Genomic DNA, 23,142 nt, shown 5'->3' with positions numbered 1-23,142 from the left:
TATCAGATCTGTCTGTGTACACGTACGTGGGCGATGAAGCTGCACGCATATACTAATTCAGGATTATAAAGAAACGAACAAAAGTTACTGCGCTCAAGCTATTTATGACAGAAATTTGTATTTACCCTATTGGGACCAATTCTGTTAACATCAAGGAAAATTATGTCTTTCACGGTTAACAGAAAAAAGCTCGTCGTTTAAGTGACAGAAACTCTTTGGTTTCCATTCAAATAAATTTTCAGTTTATTCATTGTCTGTTTCACGTTATTTCTTACAGGTATTCCATTTCACGCTTGTTCAGTGGTCTGAGCGGCACTCCGCCAATGTCATCTTCGAGATGAACGGTTGATGACAAAACAAAGATATAATCGAGTGAAAGGAATCCTTACGTTATACAGGCCGTACGCACGTTGTTTCAAAGACAGCTTCAGGGGCCAGAGAGAGAGAGAGAGAAAGGCGAAGGAAAGACAGGGAGGTTAACCAGAGATTAACTCCGGTTGGCTACCCTGTACTGGGGGAGGGGCAAAGGGATGTGATAAATGAGAGAGAAAAAAGGATTTAAAAAAAGAAAAACAAAGAATTCAGGGGCCAGCGGTGCTGCAACGATAGGCTACTTCGATTTTTACGTCACGAACGGGATGCGGAGGGTGGCTAGACACCAGTCATTGTCGCTGCCTTTCTGACTTCATTTAATGCGCGAGGATTAAAGTCGATTCACTCCTCGTGATGAGCAGTTATTAGCACGCAGACGTTCGTGGTCTGTTGCACCGTCGCTGCGGAAAATGCCTTGCCTTTTCTGAATCGTGCAGCAGCCTGTCGCGTTCGGAGCAGATGTTGGCGGCCTGTACTATTTTTGGGTCCGACGTGAGTGGTGCGCACGGCCAGGGACCTTGATCTCGGCAGCCTTGCGCGAACGCGTTTCCCGCAGAAAGAGCGGCTATTCGAGGAACGCCGAGCGCTCACTTCGGCTGCCTTTGCTGCTAACTAGAGTTACTGCATATGCTACCAAAGGTAGCCTTTGGTAGCATATGCAATGACTCTACTCTTAACCTCCTCGCAACGCTTGCTCCACCAATGCACCGCGCAAGCGCCGGTGTCCACGGTGACATTTGATGCTCCTCCATTATAGGAATATTTTGGCTGCCTGCGCCGTTCATTTGGTTATTTTAACTTGGAAGCACTTCAGATGCTTTCTTGGCTTTCACAAAAGCTTGAAATGCGTAAGGTGAGCTTGAAAAACCGGAAAATGAGCGCTTTACTCCAAGTTCTATTGGCATTTTGTGAGAGAAGCTAATTAAAAAAAGTTTCACTTCGTGGGCGCCATGCTGCGTCGGCTGAAACCGTGTTTCGGCCTGGTGAAAGATCTCATCTCGCTGAAATAGTTGACTGAACTTTTGGCAGGCGTCTGCGGTTAAAGCGTGGTCGCCAGGTCGTTCAAGAGGCTTGGACCGAGCTCGCAGGTGCGCGTTGTAACAAAAGGACCGGAGTCCTTTGGTTACAGCGTATAGCAATGTGCGACTTCTGGCCACCGACACGCACTGAGGAAAGGCGACACGGGAGATCGCGCGAGAACAGGATACGACGCTCGTCCCTGTCGTGCCTGGAAGGCCGCGGCGCCCGTTGGACTGTCGAATGTTGCACGGCGTTCTGCGCAGCGGGGGACTGCAGGCAGGAGCAGCGCAGCAACGCTCAGGTGCGTTACGTTCTCCCAAGAGAGCTAAGCTTCGGCGTGTTGTGACTCCTTCGCGTGGCTGTGCAACATCGTTTCACGCCCGGTGCGGTACTGATACTTGTGAGAGCGCGGCGCGTCCCGTGTAGCTTTATGGCGTATCGTAGTACTCTCGCCAGGAAAGAAAAGCGCATCACGTCAACCGAGGTTTGCGGCTCTCTTTCCGGAAATATAGAGAAGCAGTGCTGCGCAGGTCCTCTCCCACGACAATGGGATATGATCAGAACTGAAAACGACAGACCATGCTGAAACGCATTGGCGGCGTTGTTGTGTAACCGAGCACGTGCTGCACATGAGTGCGCACGGTAATGCAATGTGCCAAAACTTACAGCATTCTCCCGCCCCAATTTCCACTCATGACGCATGCGATTAGCCGTGCAGCTAAAATTATATTATGTAATAGAGGGGCAGAGAGAGACGAAGAAGGAGTGGTTGCGATGTTAACAAAGGACGTGCCCGGTTAACGACCCTACACTTGAGAATGGAGAAATGGGAAGAGAGAGATTCTTGTTTGGGAAGGAGGAAATGGGGTAAAGTGCAGCGCAGTAACTGTCTCTCAGATGAGGACACCTCAACCGCGCTGCACAGGGGGGAAGGGATAGAAAGAGTGGTGAAAGAAAGAGGGAAGGAGCAGCAGCGGTCGAAACGCTGTGAGCGTGGGGAGGGGGCTTAGAGGCGATCAGCTAGGGCGATGTCCTCGGCGAACACCAGAATCGCTCGGAAGAGGTGCTTCTGGCTCGAGATGCAGCCCGAGGGGTGCAGCAGATTGTCCACCGTTGCACAGGGATGTTTGTGTGTATGGTACACTTTTGCGAGGGCCGCGCGCGCGTTCGAGAAAGTCGGACACTCACACAGCAAATAGAATAGATGAGAAAGAAAGAAAAAGAAAATAAAGAAGAGTCAGTCATTGGTGAACATATTCGCAGAGGAATGTCCGCCGTCACAAGCGTTCGTATACAGTCCACTCACCTTCAAGAATGGCAGAAGGGCTTTTGTGGCCTTGTGGATGCAAGAATGCATCGGATCTGCGTGGTCCCAGCATCTCTTCCTCCGAGAGCGCTCTATTATTTACTCGGCTGCGAGCAGATCGTTGAGCGTCAAAGGATGGGCAGTGGCACAGCAGGTGCTGTAGTGTTTCATCACGCCTGCACAAATTGCACGCCACACTGTTGGCCATTTCTATTAGGAAGGAATAGGCATTTGTAAATGCAACGCCCAACCATGCACATGCGACACAGTTAAGTTGTTTCGCGACAGGAGAGTCCGGGTGGCAGGCGAAGGGCCACAAGTTAGGGTCGAGAGAGTGCAAGCGAGAGTTGCTGAAAGTCGGTTAATTGCATCGTAGAAGTGTGAAGTGGCGAGCAAGTGATTTAAGTTGCCACGCAGCACCCGTTCCCGAAGGTATAGTACATGCACCCTCTGATGTTTTGATGATCTGAGCGCGCCGATTCATCTGCCCTGTCGTTGCCGAGAATTGCGCAGTGCCTCGGCTACCATTGAAGTACAACGTCGTGTCCTTTCTCGTGCACTTGGTGATGAGCGTGCCTTACTTTGCACGCTAGCTGCTCGTGTAGACGTAGGGTGAGCTGCCGAGCTTGTAGGGCTGCTTTCGTATCGCAGAAAATGGCCGAACGATTAGATAGCTGCTGGAGCACGTAATTGAGTGCAACTTGAAGAGCTTCAAGTTCTGCTGCTGTCGACGTGGTATTGTGAGAATATTTAAACCGCAAGGAAACGGCGTCCGACTGAACAACTACTGCTCCGGTAGAGCTGTTGGCATTGGTGAGACCGTCCATGCAAATGTGTATGCAGTCAAAATAGGACACTTTAGGAGAAGAAGACAACTACTTCAGGGCTAGCGGTGGCAAGTCTGCCTTCTTGACAATGCCAGGAACTGAGAGGCGCATGTAAGATTGCCGGAGACACCACAGCGGCGATGTAGGGCGTTTCGCAGGCTTGAAGCCAAATGTTATCAAGTCATGATGTCTCGTCAGAGTACCACAGAATGTAGCCTGTAGTCTTCGTGCTGGCAAACCGGCTAAGTAGCGAGATGGTAGCCGTGAAAAGTGTCGAATGTGCACTCTTAGCGTCTCAACGATGATAAAGCGAAAGTAATTGTTATTTATAAAAGTGGTCGGAAGAACTGGCTCAGCAATTACAGGCGATTGTCGATCCATCTGATCTTTTTCAAAGGGCTGGAGGAGATATTTTTTATTCACCTCAACTGGTTTTTTTTTTTTTTTCAAAAGTACAATGTTATATGAACTAAACAGTTCGGCATTAGAGAAAGCTTATCAACAGAAATAGGGCTACTTAAACAGAAGAAATTAATATTAAATAACGTTGAACGCAGAGTACTTACCCTTGGTGCATTTGTAAACTTCTCGAAAGCCTTCGACCGGATACATCACACAACTCTTATCAAGAAACTAAATATATGGTATCCGTGATGTAACGCTTAATCTACTTTCCAGCTACTTGACTGATCGTACTAAATCGGTTCACCTAGGAAATTTTCGCTCGCCGCGGAAATTGATTAGCCACGGGGTCCCACAGGGAAGCCTACTGGTGCCCTTAATGTTTAATATCTACATACATGATTTGGTGCAAATAGGTAATGAGGTTGATTATATATATTCTTTTGCTCATGGCACAAACATATTTCTTTCAGGAACGAATCCAAATTATGTAATACGTAGGGGAAATCATGTACTCGCAAAACTTCACGCGTGATCCAGAAGAAATGCTTTGGCAATTAACACAGACAAGTCTAAAACAGTTATATTCAGACCGAAAAATGTGCACTTTATGACCGACCTCAGCTTAACCCTTGGTGAAAACACTAGTAATAGTGACTACTGTGAAAACACTAGGTGTTTACTTTAATGAATTCATGTTCTGGAACAATCATGGTGATGTGATAACCACCAAACTAGCTCGAGTTGTAGTACTAATAAGAAAATTTAAATGAACATTACCAATTAAAGCAAATATGTTAATATATCACGCTCTCTTCGCATCGCATATTAACTCCTGCCATTTAGTGTGGGGAAGCACTACCATTACTTGTAAAAATAAACCTCTAATATTGCAGAAAGCTGCGATGATAGCTGTAATGAACGTACCTTTTACATCACACGTTAGTTTCTCAACATACCATATCATGGAAGTAGAAAAAATATGAATTTGGCATTCGTAAGTCCTATAAAATTCAGGTGAAACAATACGCTGCTTAGAGACATCGCAAACTTACATGAAAATCCCGCAAATTACCCAACACGATGCCATGAACACTGGCACGTTCCACGCCCGCGCACAAATTATGGATTTCAAACACTTAGCTACGCGTTACGATATATTTTAATAAGTTTAAAATCACGCAACAAAATATGGGCACCTCTTTTTTTTTTCTTTTAAAAGCATACGAGAACTTTTTTTTTTTCATGCAATATATTATTGCTTGAGAGAGTGCCGTTTTAGCAGAGCTAAAAGTGTACCAATAATAAATGCCTCGTATTGTTGTATTATCACTTTTGTTATCGCACTGTACTGCTTCTTGCTGTTTTTTCTGACGTCACTGTAATTATCTGTTGTCGAATCAGTTGTCTAATCTGTTGTCTAATTCGCCGGCACTGCCAAGTACAAAAGGGATATGGGAGCTTTGTCAAGCTGCTTTTACTCCCATATGCCTCAAACATGTATGCATACATGCTTGTTCAAAATAAGTTCAAGTTTAAAAAAATCAATTCAACGAGTGGTGATCGGGTGCTTCTGTGCAATGACAATCGTTGCGGCTGTCAAAAAAAAAAAATTCTCGGGAGGCGAGGACATGTCTGAAGTAGTTGGATTTGTACGCTCTGCATAGTGCAAGGAGTAGGAGTAGTGCATAGTGCATAGTACATGGCGCACATGGATGGTCCCCACGATTTTCCAGCTACAAATGTAAACAAATTCTCGAAAGATGGGAGCTTTTCCTTCAGGTAGAAGACATGGGGAGTCCAGGTGAAATTACGATCCACAATAAGGCCTAATAATGTCTGAGTTTTCTTATACGCAACTGACTGGCCCTTGATGCACACCGGGTAGGAAGACATGGGTTTTCGTATAAATGCAACTGGCGCACATTTTTCCTGCTGATATCGTCAGACTTTGTCGGCGAAGGTATGCCACTGTTGGGGTTGAAGCTTTTGGTATCCTTGCGAGCACTTGTGCCCGCTGGAATAAGTAATTAGAATAAATTTATTATAGCCCTTGCGTGCCGTTATTTCTGACTCTTCAATTCACACAAAGATACGGTTCCAGGCTTTGATGTTTGTGTCTTGCGACCCTATGGCACACCAGACGCTATGAGACATTCCATGTCGCCCTTTAACTAGCTGTAGGGGCGCCTATCGGAGCATTGTGTTGGCAAAAATCTTACCTGTGGTTACAAAAATAGATTCAAGACTAACAATCTCTCACGTTTCTTTTTTTCTTTTTTTTCATGTCGAAATAAGAGCTCATCTCGGCATTACTCATTCTGGTAGAGTTCAGGATCGACAGCCCGTATTTCTCCAGGACATTCCGGACAACGGGATACAACGTGTCGCATATACGTTTTACAGCCAAAAGTATATAGAAGTGGGGGAGCCGAAACGTCATTCCATCTCTCCTTTTTTTGGTCGGTGCCATCTAATTTTCGTCACAGCCAGACGAATATACGACATTATGTTGCAAGTAAGAATGTTTTAGAGTTCACGAAAATGTGCTCTTTTTCTTCGCGATGCACCCAACTCCTGTGCAATGTGTGCCACGTTTACACACACGCACACACACACACATACATACATACATACATACATACATACATACATACATACACACACGCACGCACGCACACGTGGAAGTGTGTGTGTGTGTGTGTTTGTGTGTGTGTGTGTGTGTGTGTGTCTTTAGTGCGGTTGGAAGGGTGAGCTTGATGTGGAGTACGATGGGTGGTAAAAAAAGTGGATCAAATTTTAAAATCCTAGAGGAATCGGGTGAAATAGCTGGTATTGTGAGAATATTTGTGAAACCGTCAAACCGTCCGTGTAGATGTATATGCGGTCAAAATGGGACTTTTTAGGAGAAGCATGCAGACCACTGCGCTTCAGGGCCAGCGGTGACAAGTGTGCCTTCTTAACGATGGCAGGAACTGAGATCAGTCACCTCTCCTGGATCGACGCTTGCGTTGTGCGGCTTGTCGAGCTCGGTAGCACACGTAGTCCTCTAGGATCTAAGCGAGCACTGTGTAGCCTCAGCAGGCACAGTCCACGTTTCTGCGAACTGGGGGCCTTCGGGAGTAGCAAAATTCCGTGCTTGCGGAACCGTGGTTATCTTCACGGCACCTCTGGTGCGCCGACTGTCACTGGCCGAGAGCAGGAAGGCGAATCGTGCCAACCGTGTCTCATCGGGGGCGCAATGCTTGGGGTTCCCTGGCGCAATCACATCCCGTGCCAAGAGCCCCGCTCCAGGCACCGGAAACCGCGCCGTTGGAAACCGCGCATGCTCTCAGCTCGGGCTTTCATTCCGCCCACAGTGCACGCTAAGATGTGGTCGTGACGAACGGTTCGCGCTCCTCGCCGATATACCGCCGCATCGCTCACTGTGCGCCGCAGCAGCATGATCGGATGCGGTACGTGCTTGATCCCCGGTTTTGTGGTGAGCGCTTTTGTTGTGCATGCGCAACGTGGCGTTTCCTCACTTACTCTGCACGCTGCTCGCAGATAGAAACGCCAAAGACGGAAGCTGTGGAACGAGACGCAGGCTTCGGTTTCGGAATTCATAGTTTAGAAATCATTGCTCTTCCGTCTGCGTTGCCTTCGGTGTCGGGGTAATGCTGCAGGCAGGTTACCGTTATGAAAACGGAGAAACAAAAAGCCTAACGCGCGCTGAATGGACGTGAAAATCGCAGCAATACAGCAACGCTCCCGGCGTGTTAAAAAATGCTGAACTGTTTGCGGAATGCGAATGCAGTTGTATATGACTGACGTTATAGCATTAAGAGAGCACGGAAGCTTTGCAATGCTATACAACACGGCTTGGATTACTAGTGATGTTATATTGATAGCGTCGGTACTTTTAACAGCGTTTGTATCCGACCTCCGCACAACACTAAACTGTTACACGATGATATTTAAAAAGCGATTTCTAAAACAGAACCTAGTTATAACAATATCTAAATCGGAAAAGCGGTTGTTATAAGTTTTTGCCCTTATGTATGGGTCGATATTAATCTTGACAGTCTGGAATTAAGTTCGCATATGGTCGTCTATTTTTTTTTTCTTTTTGCTATTATGGTAGAGCACATCTGGAAGCGGTTTACCGGTATTGCTATCTGGTCAAATACATATTCCACTCTTGAAGAAACCACATTATGGAAATTCAACTGTGGAATATGACATACTGCTATCGGGCGTTTTAGCAAAGACTGAATGAAATTATGTGTAACACTTGACGTAATAAGGCACCACAGTAGCCAACATACGATGGAAACCTTACCCTACGTTAATTATTCGCTAACTAGTGCGTTTAAGTCTTCTGTTTATTTGAGTGTGCAGTTTTATTCTCGTTACCAAAGTCCATTTTCTATTGGCCTTTTCTGTTCTTTCTTATTTACTTCAAATTGTAAGTTTCGTATCGATTAACGATAAGACAGCCTTCTCTTCTGTAGACCATTTTCCCCTGTTTTTATGACTTGCAAATATTGATGTTTAGAGGAAGGTAGCTGTGACATTTCCTGTTCATATGCCCACATGTGTGGCCTCTTGAACTCATTTGTAATTATAACCCATAACTCATGCCCTTATCGAAATAACCATTATGTCTTATTACCCCCTTATCAAATAATCATATATAGAGAATCCGCAGAATATGGGGAGATATGCGGATGTAGTAGGTATGAGGCCTATGGTTCTTTCCCCCGCTTTAGACGCAAATGTATTGCCAAATATATAGCTCGCTTACCCACTCATGCTGGCCTCCGTATTTGTGTTTCCATTATTCTACGTCATGCATGTTGTCTGATGGGCAGAGATAAGGAAACTGTACGTGGGAAAGCCTGCTACTGATGTTCTCAAGCGCGTCGTGTATGTTGAAGTTCAACAGTGGGGAGATAGCCTTTGCTGCAAGGATGTTTGTTTCTCATCGTCTTGAGAAGGCGCTATGTTTGGTCACTGTATGCTAAGCGCAACTGATAAAGCAGAAAAAGGAAATCCATGAATTTGGACGCGAAACCGATAATCCCACCCACTTACGTTTTTTCTATCCAAGCTGCTGTCGCCTGAAGAGAGAGAGAGAGAAAGCACTTTACTTGCACCCGTCAGGGAGTATGGGTGATCGGGGTGAGATGCAGCTCCCCCTTTTACCGTCTACCTCCCCCCTAGACATCGGCCGGAATTAGTGGGCTTCTGGTGGCGACCTGGGCTTGACCGATGACTTGTTTTTGGGCTTATTCTTCCTGGCTACGAATGGAAAATTCCCATGACTCTTTGTTCCCATGTAGACCATTTAGCTCTGGGCAAGCCCAGAGCATGTGATTTAGGGTCGCTATGCCTTCACAGTTTTTGCATTTGGGAGAGTGCACTTCAGGATGCCATTTGCGTAGGATATACGGGTTTGGGAAGGTACCGGTCTGCAGTTTTCGCCAGATTACTTCTTTCTTCTTTTTGAGAGATATATGGGGGGAGTGGGGGGGGGGGGGGAGAGTTCTCCTGCCCGTTCTATAGTGTTCTAGAATTTCTCTGTATGTGGTTAAGTCTCGCTTTGTGGAGAGGGAGTAGTCTGCCTGCGCTGGGGCCCGGTGTGTGAGTCCTCGGGTGACCTCGTTGGCGATCTCGTTCCCTGTGAGTCCACTATGGGCGGGCGCCCAAATTATTCTAATTAGGTCGTTGGTTACATTCTTCTTGCCTGCCTGCAGAATTTTGCCGGCCTCTTTGGACACCTTGCATAGGCTTTGATTGCAGTTTTATAATCGGTGATAATTATTCTGGTTGATGTGTTTGTGATTGCCAGGGCGATCGCCGCCATCTCTGCTTCCTCTGGTGAAGAGTGTCTCACGCTACAGCTCGAGATTAGCTCGCCTTTGTGGCTCACTACTACTGCAGCGTAGGGCCCTTCTGGATACTCTGCCGCATCGTTGTACACTACCCCTTGTTTTTGGAGGAGGGAGCTTTGGAGTCTTTGGACTGTGCTTCTCCTGCGTTCCTCGTTGTGTATGGGGTGCATGTTTCTAGGGATGGGTGGCTGGGGGGGTATTCTTAACCTGTTGGTAATTTCTTTGGGGCTGGCGGTTATCCCCTCTCGCGATTCTGGGCTCTGGTAGCCCTGTTTCCTAAGGATGGATCTGCCCGTTTTGCTTCCAGTTAGTCTGACATATTGTGCCGTGAGTTTCGCCTCGCACATTTCCTCTAGGGTGTTTGACACTCCTAGGTTTAGGATCGTCTCGGTTGATGTGCACGGTGGTAAACCTAGGGCTGTTTTGACACCTTTCCTGATGAGGATGTCTACCTTGTCTCTCTCTGCTTTAGTTGTCTTTAAGTACGGGATAGCGTAGGTGATTCGGCTAATGATGAAAGAATGGACAAGCTTAAGTAGGTTCATTCTTTCATCATTAGCCTGAAAAAAATGATGGTGCGATCACTGTGCTCGCTGCAGAATTTTTTTTTAGGAAAATAACATTTTTTTCAAGCACTTAGTTACTTCTCCCGGCCGCCACTCACGTGGGAAGACTTTACATTTTGTAGTGCCGATTTACTAATGGACTTTCGCGCCCGAAGCTGCATCTGCGCTGAGCAGTAGTTTTGACTTTCTTTTGGCTTTTTTCTTTCTTCTTTTTCTTTTCTTTTTCTCTACTGAGCTGAAACATCGGGACCCGGGCACTTTTGCATTCCGCGCCCATAGAAAGTGACCGCAGCTTAGCCACGAACCGTCGACCGCGTGAGTTACAGCAGAAGGCATCATGGCTGGAGCAGCGCGACTAAAGACAAGAACTAAGAAATGGCGTTGTTGCAGCCACGAACGTGTACCAAGCTGCCCAATTATCAGTCCTTCTGAGCAGTTTCTTTCTGCCAAGCCGTTGCGGTCTGTATAGCGTCGTGTGCGTGCGTCGCAGGGCCCGCAGACGGCCCCCTGCAGCTGCGCCTGGGCATGGCGGCCGACGTGAGCACGCTGTTCTGCAGCGACGGCCGTGAGTGGGGCAGCTACCTGACCGACTGCTTCCGGCAACAGGCGCTCACCGTCACCCAGGAGGCGCTGGACGCCATCTCTCTGCCCTTGCCTCAGGATAGGGCCAAGGCTTTGGGCGCTGCTAAGGTAAGCGTGCTGTTGGGCTCACTGCGACAGCTGCGTGGCTCATTAAACGCGTGCAGTGTTCTGGAACTGGAAGCCGCGGTGCCAGCCAGATACCTGATTCAGTGTGGTACCCCAACGGTATGATTACGGCCACAGAATAAGGAATGTTACTGCTGCTCGTGACTGGCCCGCTGCGTAGTTATTGCAACTGGCCAGCGAACGGCGAACAAGTGCTGGCCACCCACACGCGGCTTTCGTGTACTTGTGTATATAAAAGGGGACAAATTCACGAAGCTTTTCGTTCCTAAGTTCTGTTTTTCATTGGCTGACTGCCTTGGCTTATATTATGTCCTACATCACTATTGGCTGACACGAACGCTTTTAGCGTAAGAACGTTTTGTGAATACGGGCCATGGTCTGGAACTCTCAAAACATTGAATATCTCTAATTGGTCAGCTATGCATTCGCTAATAATATGTCCCGTATCACATTTGGCCGGCGCCTGTTCCTGGGAACCGATGCGACCTACGAACGACATTGTGAATTCGGGCCCTCTATGGAGCCGCACTCACAGGCTTTCCGTTCGTAAGAATTGTTTGTTATTGCATGTCGTTTGGTGAATGGCTCTGGGGGCCGAATTCACCAAGTTTTTCTTCCATAAGAGGTGTTTATGATTGACTGGTCGCCTTCATATATAATATGCTTCTCATCAACATTGCTGGGCGCCTGTGTCTTACGAACCGTTATGACGTACGAAGTGCTTCTTGATTATAAGTATACCGTGGGCTGAATTCACGAAGAATTTTGTTTATAAGAATTGTTTGCCACTTACCGGCCGCCTTCTTTAATGAGTCATCAAGACTGGCAAGAACCTAGTCTTACGAACAATTTCGGCGTAAGAACTTTTTTCTGTGTGTCTCTGTGTGAATTCGGTGACTGGTTCGCCGACGTCTATACTGACCCCTATGACGCCCCGCCGCTCACGGATTTAGTGAGCCCTAGTAAGCTGAGGTGGCGAGTCGCTCTGACGCATGAATTAGCTGCGGTACAGATGAGCGTATTTGAGGGTTGATCCCGAGGCACTTTTCTTCCAGTTTTGCATTTGAGTACGTCTCCCTCGTGTATTTTCGAAGGCCGGTATTCATTAAAAGAAAAACTCTGACGCTAAAACTATTCGCTAGACCTAATGCCAGGCAATCGCGATTTCGGACATACCGAAGACGGTCGGCCAATGGCAAGCAGCACTTACGAACCGAAAACGGTGAATTTGGCCAGAGGAGCTCACTCGGTTCAATTTAATGCTGAGACTTGCGTCCGCCATTTTTTCTATTCCCGAAAGTTTTCGCAGTGCATTTTTAACCTCGACAACGAATTTTTTCTCTGCGAAAAATTATACCGGGGAGACCACCGCGATGAATAAAAGGCTAGCCTTCCTTTATATTATGTTATTGCGAACATAAAGGTGCAGGCATTTTTTATGACCATAGTACGTATTCATAAAAGCCTCTTGTGCTAGGATTGGTCGTAAGAGAAAATTTGACCCACTCCTGATGATGGACAAATCAGCGAAGGCGGCCGGCCAATAGGCAAAGGGCACTTGCGAATGAAAGCGTTGTAAATATGGGGCATATACCTTCTCGTGCCTGAGCAGTAGAGAGAGAAAGAAGTGGTCAAGTATGTCAACCGCGGTCGCGCCCGGTTGGCTACCCTACACTTGGGAAACGGGGTTGAAAGAGGGTAAGGAAGAGGAAGGAGAGTCCGTCTGCCCACGCCCGCTGACGCATGTTCAATCTCGTATAGTCACAATCACTCGTATAGTAAAACTGTTGAAATCCGCTCGGGCGCTGGTCGGTGGTCTACAGCAGTGGTCCTCACACATCTAGCTGTTGCGGAAATTAGTTTGGGCGCCTTCTTTAGCACCGTTTTCTTCTCTCTCCCCCTCGTACACACAAACTCATACAGTGGAGTCCAATCTGGGGTCACTGCTAATATGTTATTGTATCTCAGGCTGCGAGCATTATTTTTTAGATAATGTGTGTCTAGCAGTCTATGACAGATGCAAGGAAAACCTTACTGCACGCAAGAAATCAGGGTGCACGCATCATGTTTTATTGAACGCAGTGGTCGAGATCTGAACTCCGGTTGAACATCAACCCTGCTACTTGCTTTTAATTTAACATTTATAAACTTGGAGAACTGGATAAAAGTGCAGTTCTGAGGTACTTCTAGAACGGTCGCCGTAGACCCCCCTTGAACCTTGTCAAGTACTCTTGCGGTCGGCGGACCACAGTTTCAGAAACGCTGGTCACCGTAGACTCTGAGCGCTCACGAGGCGCACCCAGTCCCGAGGGACCATCTGTAGGCGGAACTGGCGCGCGCCTGCTATCGTAGCTGTACTCCTTTCTTATCTTTGTGAAGTTCATGTGCTTAAACGATAACCTCTTTTATGTGAACCATTCGAGGATCATAGAAGTTAGGCACGTTTCTTCGCAGCGCCTCTCTGTTTCGGAAATAAGCAAATTACACAGTAAATAAAAAAATAAGAAAGAAACAAAGGATTGCTAAAGATCGAGCATTACGCTTATTGTGCTTTCTTTCTTTCCTTTCCGTTTCTCCATTTTTCCCCTTTTTTTATGCTCTCATGGGCGCAAAGCTCGCAAGCGAAATTGCCAAGATTTTCAGTTAACTTGAGATTCTCGTCTAACCTCGTCAGTCCTGTAGCTGTAGCTGTAGCTGCGCAGGGTATACCTCTTGCGTAGCGTAAGCAGCTCGGTGTGGTGAGCTGGTTTTCCTGGGTAGCTATTTGCGCGCCCTTCACGTAATCATCGCCGCAAAATAGAATCGCGCTGGTCAACTAAAAAGAGATCAATAAATTAAGAATCGTCTAACGTTTACCGGTGGTTTACTGGCCAATGGGCCGCTCCTATGCTCACGTAGTGTATGTGACACGTCTGCGGTTGACAGGATGTTCCGTATCGCCGTGCACGGTCCACCGTGGCCGTCAATGACGATGGTTAACGCTGAGGGACAGATCTTGTACGCGTACGCGAATTTCCAGTAAAGTGGAAGAAGCCGTCACTGCAACACAACTGGGCGGAGCATCGCGCACGCATTGGGCGCAAGATGCGGGCTCGGCTCCCAACGGCTACACGTCGTCTTTCCGGCCACTATCATTTCTCTATTCCACAGCGTTTCTACATTGCAATTGAAAAAGATCAGTTTGCAATCAATTAAAAAAGATCATCAAAAATGAAGACTTGGCTTCATGTAGTGTAATATAGAATATGTACAAACTTATTTTCATTTATTTACCCTTCGCGGTGATCCCCATCCAACTGAGTCATTAACCGTAACGTATGCGTGTTTAAAGAACTCTTCAAGCGTCCAGCTTAATAATTTATTCCATTGTGGCTTTCTGGCCCCTTGCCCGAGGGAACCCGGTTAGTGTTTGTTTGCTGTGAGCGAAAAAGAAAAAGATAAAGTACATTTTGCATTCGGGTGGTTATCTGCTACAAGGGGAGAGTGGGTGCCCGAGGAATGCGGGCATCTTGAGAGTCGGCTCTCTGTGTGAATGACAGCAGTGGCGGGCGTCGCCGCGTTCACGGCCACCTGCGCCCACGGAATGCCCGAGGGGCGCCACGCGCTCCGTGACTCAGTTTTCATTTGCCCCGTGCGCTGCCACGCTTGCGCGCAGTGAGGCACGGAGCAGTATTCCTAGATCTGCCCTCCTTGGTGGATGTCGAAGGCGTTTCGCTATGCGCATATATTACCTTCACTGCTCGTCTTACCCGACAACGCTGCGTCGGGGAAGCACTTTCGCGAACCCATTTATCCATTTGACGGCAGAGCGAATGTGATCGTTACTGAGAACATTGAGAATGCATGCGTTCCGACTGACTAAACCTAATTGGGCACTCGGCACGCTGCTATTGGGAGCGCGCAAGATATGACAATTATTTATTTATTGTTTGCTTGTTTGTTTGTTTGTTTGTTTGTTTTTCAAGTAAGCACTACATTCTATCGCCATTGAGTTATACTTTCTGTCAATACACGGTGATTCGTTTGTAAGATGCTGGAAGGATCCACAACAGCAAAAAGATGTTTTTAGAGGGCACGCTAATCTTGCTTCGAACATTGGAGCACTCCCCCTTGAATTAGCATCATGCTTTGGCATTCGGATTTCATTTTTTGCTGCTTGGTGTAGTTCCACGGCCTGCTTCCGTTACATGGCTCCTATCCAGTATATTGTTTCTGCATCTGCGGCTTTTCATTTAACACCGTGTTCTCGGCCCCCGTCCGCGTCGTCATAGCATAATACCTAATGGTTAGTTTCCTGTTTCTTTTTCTGCATTAAGTAACAGCGTTGTTCTTTCTTCTCATTTTTTGATACTCGCCATACTATTTTAGTCCACTGCAGGACGAGGACTTTTCCCGTCGATCCCCAATTATCCCTGTTCTGTGATCCACAACAGCGTTTCCTTGCATTCGCCGCCCATTTTGTTGCTCTCAAAGGCAACTAGTGATACCTGCTCTACGCTTCATCTTATTCAACTCCGCTTCATCTTATTCTCGCCCATTTGCTCTCTTATGCATACCTCCGTCCGTACGCGGATAGTTTTCATTTTTCTGAACGGGGCAGAGGCGCGACCAGCTTTCCAAACCTTATATATATATATATATATATATATATATATATATATATATATATATATATATATATATATATATATATATATATATATATATATATATATATATATATATATATCTTGCACTTGAAGAAACTTCGTGTGACCTCGAAGAATTGATCGCTCAAGTGACGGCGTTATATAACTATATACAAGACCTCATAGTAGGAAACAGTCCAATTTCACAGTCCGAGTCCTCTAGGCGGTGTAATCTTCCTTCGTGTAATCCGCCTCTTTCATGGCGCTACGGCGCATGCGCCCTGACCTAGCGGATTAGTCGCGAACGTTTTAGAAGGGTCGCGCGCGTGGCCGCGCGCTGGGAAGTCCCCCGAAAAAATAAGCGCTCGGGTGCGCGCTGCTGCAAACACTCGTGCCGTGTACCGCGTTGAAACTCTACTGGTAGCTCGACGTCGGCACGGTGCCGAAAACGTGCGTAGCGTAAGACCGCAACTCCACATTAAAAGAGAAAGCGGCCAGGGCATCGTCCGAGTAGTCCGGGCTGCACCGTGAGCCATAGTTGCCGCCTTTCATTGATGGCTAGCAAATTTAACGAAAAACCCGTGCGTTACACTTGGGCGACACTTAAGTACATCACGTTGCTGACGAAGTCTTTTTGCAGCGTCGGTCCTCACTTGCTGGTGGTGGCAGCGCGTTCCTGACTGCACGTACTCGTAAGGCGCGGCAACGCTGGGTCGATACGAGACCGACAAGACGCCAACTCCTATGATTGAGCGACTATTGTGCGTCACTGAAACCTTTTTATCATACCAGGTCGACAATGACGCAACCGACGAGCGCGAGTTGTAATGCGACAAGCCTTCTTGTCGAAGGCACCGGCAAAATCAGCGTGCCGACCATCGTTAACCCGGTGCGATCGGCCGTCGAACCGACAACACCATACCGACAGCGTCTTCGCATGTATATATAATTAATCGTGCTCAAAATGAGTCAAGCACGCCTACCAAGTTGAAATGCACAAGCTTTAACTTACCCTCTCAAGCTATGCCCACGAAGTTAAAGCCAATGTCGATCCTGTTCAGCGAAGGTTAACCTGGCGCCGTCGGGTTCGTGCACTCGCTACCGGTGGACCTGAACTGAAATGTAAGCAGTTAGGTCGAACGAAACTGCTTTTATAGTTCAATTCTGGCCTTAGCGATTTGAGATCAGCTATACTTCACTTCGCACGGCGCGTACACAATAAGCGGTAAGCGGCGACACAGCGCTGTGCCAACATCTGTGCGTCACCGTACCTGTAGGCTATCGGTTGCATTCGCTACGTATATGGGTGGGCCTGTACGTGTTGCTTTGCCGACACATTTCTCAATTTCAGAGATGCACTGTTTGCCTCTGCGTCAAGCGGCGAACAAGAGACGGTGTATTCGGTATACAGCAGCATAAACAACCGCCTCGCTCATTTATACCAACGCCGTGTGAGCAAGGGCATCCGCGCGTTTTCGTGACAGAACAACATGGCCTACAAAGGAGCACTTATGCGAGCACAGTTTTCTCTAATAATGCTCTATGGCACGCTAAAGCTGCAAGTATGATGGAGTTAAAGAAAAGCGAGAATGAGTTAATTAACAGCCCGTAATATATGTATCTGGATCACAGTTGTCGTTGTTTAAGTGGTTCGGCCGCTCATATTGACTCGTCTCAGGGTGTAACACCATGGCATATATGCGCAGATATGCGTTATTTGCTACATGTTGACACTATTTCATATCAGCGATGGACCTTTTCCACAATATTTGACGATAACGACCTGCGGCTGTAGATGTCGATGTAAACAAGTGCATCGCTTTAATAAATCCGACGCAGAAGGCTGCGCTCGAAGACTTTTTGAATATGCGAAACGTCTAAATAATGTGTAAAAAGAATTCAAAAAGTGATGTCCAAGTGCAGAAATCAGTGACAAATTCCAAGGCAGCCGTGCCGCCAAACGGAACTCAGCGTGCCTTTATCGGCCGCACTGTTTGCAGAACAGCGCACTCAGGCCAGCTCACCCAGTAGTCATTGACTGCTACATGGCTTCAGGAACGACATGCTGTCCCGAAGAAGTCATTAATAATGATTCGCGATCCACGAAACGCACAACCGACGCGCACTCAACGTGGGCGCAGGTACACAAATCAACCGGCGAAAGCCCTGGGACCCTTCCAAAACATTTTCAGCGGCGTGCGGCAGAGGGCAGCACAGGAAAATGAAAGAGGCGGATTGTCGTATACTTGGCTATCACTAATACTGCTTCGCCTTTCCAGCAAAATTTCAGCCTCTCTCTCTCTCTCTCTCTCTCTCTATGTGAGTCCGAGTATAAGCTCTGCTGCGTATGACTGCCGTTGATTTTGATTTCCAGTGAATCCGGCTTGGCCTCATTTCGGTTACTGAGTGAATTATACAGTGTTCCCCAACTATCATGCACCAAGACTTAAAAAAGAGCAGTTGCTTTACTCGAAGAAAACCTAGTGCATATTGTTTCCAGTACAGTAGAGTAGCCGCCAGTAATTCTATCGTTACTGAGATTTAATTCGGCAATAGCAATTAATTATCTAACTTGAAAAGTACTGTAGTAATTATCAAAGCCTCAATGAGGCATTTGTATACAGGCATCCCCAAATGACATCCAGCTGCGATGTTTTCAGCGACGTAATAATTGCGTACAATTTTTTTCCGCCTGGCAAAGAAACCTCATGAAATATGAAAAGTACCACGTGACTGCGCTCCCACCCTGCATCATAAAGCAGAGCCCTCAAATAAGCTGGTTGAAAGCAACTGCACTGCATGTCGCAAACCCGAAGACAAAGCGCATTACATTGATAATGGTACGGAAGGAGCACCAACAGCAGGTTCGGCGGCTTCGCAGATATTCCTTCCTCTAATTTCTACGTCACACTTATTATCCGTCTCTCGAGGCCGACTGATCACATTGTTAACAGAAGCCCCATGATAACGCGGCCAAAGCGCCGCTCTGACGACGCACGAAATGCGACAAGCAGTGTAACAGGCATAGAATGTTTCAAAATCTTGGCTTTGCTCGCACCGCATCCAAAGAGCGCGTGCGCAGCTATACTTCGCGCCAGAAACTTGCTTCAGACCAAAGCCAAATTAAAGTGACCGTTTTATTTTTCATGAAAGTGTATACGTGCTGCAAAAACAGATTCGTGTCTACAAATAAAAGCGAAATAAACAGAACGGGAAGCGACCAACGTGCAGAGAAAAGGCAAAACCGATGCGTTCAAGAAAGTAAATATACCACTTCTAAATGAGCTAAATTGGCAATCAGGATGTCCGCACAAAAAAAGAAAAAAGAACATCAGATTTCAGTGTGAACTTATTATCTATGAATTCGTGCGCTCCATTGAGCACCAGCTGCTGCCTAGAGGACGTGTTCGAATAGGTCTCCTTCTGTAGCTACGCAGTACTGAGCCCGCTTTATCACATCTTCAGTGGCTTTCTTGATGACCGACGCTGGAATTCGATGCCAAACATCTGTTATCCTTGCCTCGAACTAATCTGACGTCCGTCTCGATCATGTAAGCACGATCTTTCACATAGTATCAAAGGAAGAAATCGAGTGGAGAGAGGTCAGGTGACCTAGCCGGCCAATTTAAAGGCCCGTGCCTTCCAATCTATTGCGCATAAAAAGTCGCATCCAGCCACTTTCGTGCTCGTCTGCTGCTGTGTGCTGGCGCCCCATCTTGCCGATACCACAGAAGTGGAAGACGTAACAGCGGGACTTCGAACTCATCCGCCGCTCCTTCAAAGATTTCGTCCACGTAACGCTGTCCATTAAGTGTGTGATCAAATAAGGGACTGATTACAGCACCGGCGTAAATTCCGCACCCCACATTGAACGACCACTGGTATTGGTGCCGATTGCGCTTTACCCAGTGTGCATTGTAGTCACTCCAATAGTGTGCATTATGCAAATTTACCTGGGCGTTTCTGCAAATATTGGCTTCATCTGTGCACGTGATGTTGCTCAAAAAGTCCGTTGACTCATCGGCTTTTGTGAGGACCCAATTCGAGAAATCTAGGCGATTCCACAGGTCCGTATTTTCTAAGCATTGATGCTGGTTAAGGCGGTATGGGTGAAAGGCCATCAATTAGAATCCTCCAAACTAATGACTTCGAAATTCGTACCAGGCCGGCCACGTCCCGCACGCTAGCATGAGGATTTTAAGTCATAAATGCTACAACATCCGTGCGTAGGCTAAGACTCAAAAGATGGAGTCCTCCGCAGCTATTTTTGAATCTGCCGGTTCGACTGAGGTTTTCATAATTTCTGGTGATAGTCGATGCGTTTGGTCTCCCGCCACAGTTCCATATATATATATATATATATATATATATATATATATATATATATATATATTTGCGGCCTACCTCTTGTTGCCACTTGCAGATCCCAAGGCAAGGACCTTGTTTACCTTCTGCTCATTAGAGAAAGACATGGCGACTGGGACGAAACAAAACGCACTTCAATTCGCTATTGTCGTGATAGGCTTTGTGGCAAAAAAAAAAAAAAAAAACACACATCCGTGCATTTTATCTACGTTAAGAGAACAGCTATCCCAGCTTGTTTCCAGTTGACACCTAACACCAAGCGCGACGTATTACTTCGGCCGGAACGCTGCAGATAAGGCCCTAACTCGATCATGATGTTTTTCTTTATTTACTTTATTTCGTTCTGGATAACTCAGATGGAGCCTGTTCGCGGGCGCTGCTTTATGATACGGGTGACAGCGCAGTCACGTGGTATTCTCCATATTTCGCGGAGTTTATTCATCAGTCGGAAAAAAAATAGTACGCAATTAGTACGTCGCTGAAAATACCACAGTTAGATGTCCCTTGGCTGTGCCTGCAAACGCCTCAATGACACTTTGATAATTAGAATAGTACGTCTCGAGTTAGATAATTACTTACAATTACCGAATTAAATCTCAGTAACGAAAAAATTACTGGCAGCTACTCCACTGTACTGGAAACAATATGCACTAGGTTTTCTTTGAGTAACGCATTGCCTTGTTTTTAATTTTGGTGCATGATAGTTAGTTGGGACACCCTGTATACATTTGTGATCTTTATATGCAAGTGACGATGCTTCCATCCCTAATAAATGTTGTACATTATTAGAATTTTTTTTTTCATGAGTCGTTAGCATTGCTTACTGGAAAGAGAACCAGTACTGAGGTACACATCATTCACGTGCATTTCACAAGCCGTTGATAAAAGGCTCTGCCGAAGAGGTCACTGAAGTCTATAGGTTTTTTACATGGTCAAAAAAGCTTGCAAAGCAATTTGAAGTGAGGGGAACATACAACAACATATTCAGTCTCTAGGCATAGGCTATCCATACCTTTAAAGCATTTTGAATTGTCTACCTCCATCTATTTCAAAAATACAATAAACTTTCTTCTGTGTGTATATTTAAATATATTATGTATGTGCATAGTGTTTACAGTGGAAACATAAAGCAATGTTAAAGTGAGAAAATACGATGAAGCAGCCGCCGCTAGAGCTTTCAATGCGCTTGCACTGCTATTGTCAGGATTTGCAAAAGTAAAGCGAAAGTATGAATTAAAAGCCGCGCACGTCGGCGCCAACAGTGATGCTGTAAGATATTAGCCCTAATACAATTTCAAGTGAAAGGGTCGAGGCAAGTCAAAAGAAACCTCAAATGATGTGGGTGACAAAGCTCTGGTAATGACACTTTAGATATGTGTTTGAGCGCCCCCCCCCCCCCCCCCTGTAAAACCTTGGAGGGGGCTCGGGCCCCGGAGCCCCCCCGAGTCGGCGCCTATGGCTCCGTGTTTCGGCCTCTTAACGTTGCCACTATTATTTCCTGTTCCATCGCTCGTTGCAGGGCTCATACCTTCTTCTTTCGAGTTTGTAACAGCGAACGCCAGTCGCGACGAGCAGTTCGTTTTCTGCAGCTCGAGCGTACTTCAGCCTCCCCTTTCACGCCGTGCCTCGTGTTCCAGAATTGGCACTGCCGGATTCCGAGATGGCGGCGCCATCTTTGAGAGTTTCGGTGAACTGCATCAGTTTCACGCGCCGCAATTGTTTGACGGGACGAAAGAAAAGGCACGGGTGGGAATTTTTGTGGTGCTGGAGTCACGCATCGTGTAAATAATTAGCTGAGGCAAGGTGGTGTATTCTTTTTTTTCCTCGAATATCCATTACACGAGAGAGAGAGAGAGAGAGAGAGAGAGGAAAGGGGAAAGGCAGGGATTAACCAGAGAAAAAAAAATCCGGTTGGCTACCCTACGCTGGGGAGAGAGGGGAGGGGGAGGTAAAGTGGTAATAAAGTAGAGATAAGGAAAGGAGGGAGCATAGACACACAATCACAATCGGTCACTCACCGAATACTGTCATCTCACAGCACAGTGACACTTGAAGCACTGTCAACACCTGTTCAGGCTACAGCCGCCTGTCCAATTCTGTCGCCCTCAAGAACCGCAACAGTGCACTCGTCGCCCTCTGCTGCGAAGGCTTATGATGGCGGTATTTTAAAATAAGTTCCTCTGTGAGAGGTCTTTGGTCAAAGCGCGCTATCGCGGTTGCGAGTGATTGTCTCTGTAAATTATATCGAGGACAGTCACAAAGAAGGTGTTGAAAAGTCTCCTCGTCACCACAGTCCTCACACGAGGCGTCGTCGGCCCATCCAATTCGGTAAGCGAAAGACTTGGTGAAAGCCACCCCTAGCCATAGTCGACAAAGCAGGGTAGCTTCGCGACGGCAGAGTCCAGGTGGAATACAAAGGCGTAGAGAGGAGTCAAGATTGTGGAGTCGGTAGTCGTGAAAACTTCCAGCGTTCCACAAGGATAACGTGATGTCACGGCTGATCATACGAAGTTTTCGAGCGGCATCTGTCCTTGATAACGGTATCGGCTCCTCTTCGTCCCCTTGAAGAGCCGACCGAGCAGCGTTATCAGCGTGTTCGTTCCCTATGACTCCGCAGTGACTCGGAAGCCATTGAAATGTCACGTGGTGTCCTCTCTCAGTTAAGGTATGAATGAGTTCTCTAATCTCAAATACCAGTTGTTCGTGTGGTCCGCGCCGCAGGGCCGATAGCAGAGATTGCAGTGCAGCCTTCGAGTCACTGAATACACGAGAACACCAGCATAATAAACCACGTCTACTGCTAGGGACCATACTACTAGACGAACCCTCCGTCCGGAAGAGTTTTCTTCTGCAGGAGAGACGAGGTTGAAGTCTCTTAAATGAACATCATTGCCAGAGGTTATTTAGTTCCTTAGCCATGAACGGAATCGTGTCGCTGTTTTCCCACAGAACCGAATTAAACACTCTAGCGTCCTTTCTCACGGGTGATCTCGTGTTGTCTGGCTGCTAGATATGCATATACGTATATGCCAGAGATCTGGGCCCGTTGCTTTTCTTCTTTTGGTCTCAACA

The 23,142-nt window shown here is 46.8% G+C and overlaps 1 protein-coding gene across 3 annotated transcripts in view; it reads left to right on the top strand.

The window, feature by feature from the left end:
• Positions 1–23,142, top strand: part of stumps (DBB domain-containing protein stumps) — an 85,783-nt gene that overhangs the window by 31,090 nt on the left and 31,551 nt on the right. For all 3 annotated transcript variants that reach the window (XM_055063609.2, XM_055063610.2, XM_055063608.2), the window contains exon 2: positions 10,860–11,059. In XM_055063609.2, coding sequence (XP_054919584.1) covers positions 10,860–11,059 — 200 coding nt within the window. The remainder of the gene's footprint in view (positions 1–10,859; positions 11,060–23,142) is intronic.

This window comes from Dermacentor andersoni, chromosome 1, assembly GCF_023375885.2.
Source record: "Dermacentor andersoni chromosome 1, qqDerAnde1_hic_scaffold, whole genome shotgun sequence".
Taxonomy (NCBI): domain Eukaryota; kingdom Metazoa; phylum Arthropoda; class Arachnida; order Ixodida; family Ixodidae; genus Dermacentor; species Dermacentor andersoni.
Note: the sequence above shows the minus strand (reverse complement) of the source record. Positions and strands in the feature narration are given on the sequence as shown.